This window comes from Monopterus albus, unplaced genomic scaffold (assembly GCF_001952655.1).
Source record: "Monopterus albus unplaced genomic scaffold, M_albus_1.0 scaffold144.1, whole genome shotgun sequence".
NCBI lineage: Eukaryota > Metazoa > Chordata > Actinopteri > Synbranchiformes > Synbranchidae > Monopterus > Monopterus albus.
Window position 1 is genome coordinate 164,049 of NW_018128024.1, and position 2,311 is coordinate 166,359.

At 43.5% G+C, this 2,311-nt stretch overlaps 1 protein-coding gene across 1 annotated transcript in view; it reads right to left on the reverse strand.

Annotated features, from left to right (window-relative positions):
• The window catches only part of LOC109968215 (lecithin retinol acyltransferase), a 2,241-nt gene extending 160 nt beyond the window's left edge, over positions 1-2,081 (reverse strand). Inside the window, exons 1-2 of the mRNA XM_020614317.1 lie at positions 1,596-2,081; positions 483-507 (exon numbers count right to left, since the gene is read on the reverse strand). Of these exons, the coding sequence (XP_020469973.1) occupies positions 483-507; positions 1,596-2,081 (511 nt within the window). The remainder of the gene's footprint in view (positions 1-482; positions 508-1,595) is intronic.
• Between the last annotated feature and the right edge of the window lie 230 nt (positions 2,082-2,311).

A 2,311-nucleotide genomic window follows, 5' to 3' on the forward strand; every position in this document is an offset into this window, starting at 1 on the left:
AGAGTGGGAGTTAGTGATTCCAGGCAAGGTAAATGATAAATGAGTAGCGCAGCAAAGGAGGAAACTCTTCATCATCTTCAGCATGATGGTAATTTGTGCATAAAGAAACACTAGATGGGGCTACTAGTATCATGAATAAATGAAATTTATTTTCAGCTCAGTGGCCAAAAGCAAGCAGCTTTCTGCTGTACAAATACCCTTACATAGCCACAGGTCAGTAAACCCAAATTTCAGCATTAAAATAGCCACTTAATGTGAAATAAGATTGTTCTCTTTGGTCACACACTTTCAGATTCATAGTCTGTTCAAATTAACACTGCATTACACTGAGTGTTTCAAGCCAATTTCCAGTAATCTGTTCATCACTAAATCCATGTGAAGAACCTGTGGACCCGCATGTGACCTTAGTAATGCAACATTTTCCAGGATACAAAGATAAAAACACTTGTGATTTATACACAAATAAACAAATCTAGTCCTACTAGTTAGAGTGGGACGTAGAAAAGACTGGAGACAGTAGACAGGATTACAAGGAATCACAGCAGAGTGAAGAGGGAGGTGGCAATGACCAAACAGAAAGCATATGATGAGTTGTATGCTAGGTTAGACATGAGGGAAGGGGAGAAGGACTTGTACAGATTAGCGAGACAGAGAGACAGAGATGGGAAGGATGTGCAACAGATAAGGGTGATTAAAGACAGAGATGGAAAGGTGCTAACAAGTGAGGAGAGTGTGCAGAGAAGATGGAAGGAGTATTTTGAGGAGCTGATGAATGAGGAAAATGAGAGGGAAAGAAGGGGGAACAGGTGAATATTGTAGAGCAGGAAGTAGCAAAGATTAGAAAGGATGAGGTGAGGAAGGCTCTGAGGAGAATGAAGAGTGGAAAGGCTGTTGGTCCAGATGACATACCTGTAGAGGTGTGGAAGTGTCTAGGAGAGACAGCAGGGCTAGGCTAAGAAAGGAAGTGGATATCTGTGAGCAGCAGTATGGCTTCATGCCCAGAAAGAGCACTACTGATGCAAGTATAGAGATGGTCAGAAGGAGCTGCATTGCGTCTTTGTGGATTTAGAGAAAGCGTACGACAGAGTGAAAAAGGTTGAACTTTTGCCACACGGGACACTGACATTGTCCAATGCGTTGCATTGACCAATCATGTACAGGGGACGGTTGGAACATGGACGCCCACGGGAAGATAACTTTTGTTTAGCTTGTTAGCATGAGCGTTTGCTGCTGATTGCTCTCAATTAATGCACCAAATTGACACGGCATGCATTTTTGTTAGTACTGGATGTTAAACGATGTTTTTTAAATCTATCAATGCCGACACACTGGTGGTAGAAATTGGTACTAACATCAAGCTGGAAAAGTGAATCAAGCCACTCATGTTGACTTATCACAATGTGGCCATATTGTACACACCTTCCACACTCCCCCTGTAAACCCTCACCCCCGGCCAATGCAGCCCCTTGCATAAAAACAAATGAACACCCTTATATCAGGAAGGTTTGTCAGAAAGGATATTTTCACAGCCAGTATTTTAAGAACCTTGAGTCTGTCCTTTAGTCTTTCTACTGACAGGAGGCCAGTCATGCTACCTGGTAAGTCTGGTAGCTGATAGCCATGCCATATCTGCAGTACATGACGTAGTGTTCACAGTTGTACCACAGCAAACTGTAGCTGACCGATCCCAGGAGTTTCTCAGCCCTTTGTGCCACCTCGTCCCCATCCAACGGAGGCTGGCTGCACACTTTGTCCATGTGGTTGACCAGAATCTCTGAGCCATAAGCAAAATCTTCCACTGAGTCCACCCTGACGCTAGCGACCTTAGCGATAACCCCAAGCAGCAGGCGGTTATTTGTTACCATCTTAGCAATTGCAGATTTATTCTTGGAAATGAGAGGCAGGATGTCTGGAATGAGATGAGCCACACGGTTGTCACCCAAGTAGATACCAAAATGGGTGAATAACGTCCTGGGGACCTCTAACAGATCACCACGCTTGTACAGGGACAGGTCATATTTAGTGCCCCCCTCCTTTTTGGAAGCTACAAAGAAAAAGTTGAGTAGTTGGTAGAGAAACATGACGGCAATGTGCAGCAAAATGCTTGGCATCTGAGTTTTTTATTTATGTTGGAACGGAGAGTGGGAGGGGTTAGTAGGATTAGATATTGGTCAATGTCTCAGTAGGATTTGGACAGAAATAAAGGAGCTTTCTCTAATCACTTTACTGTGTGGTTGGATTCTGAAATGCTTGTTTTTTGTATTCTGAGGACATGGGCCTCCATCAGTAAGGCTAATTTGGCAACAAGATA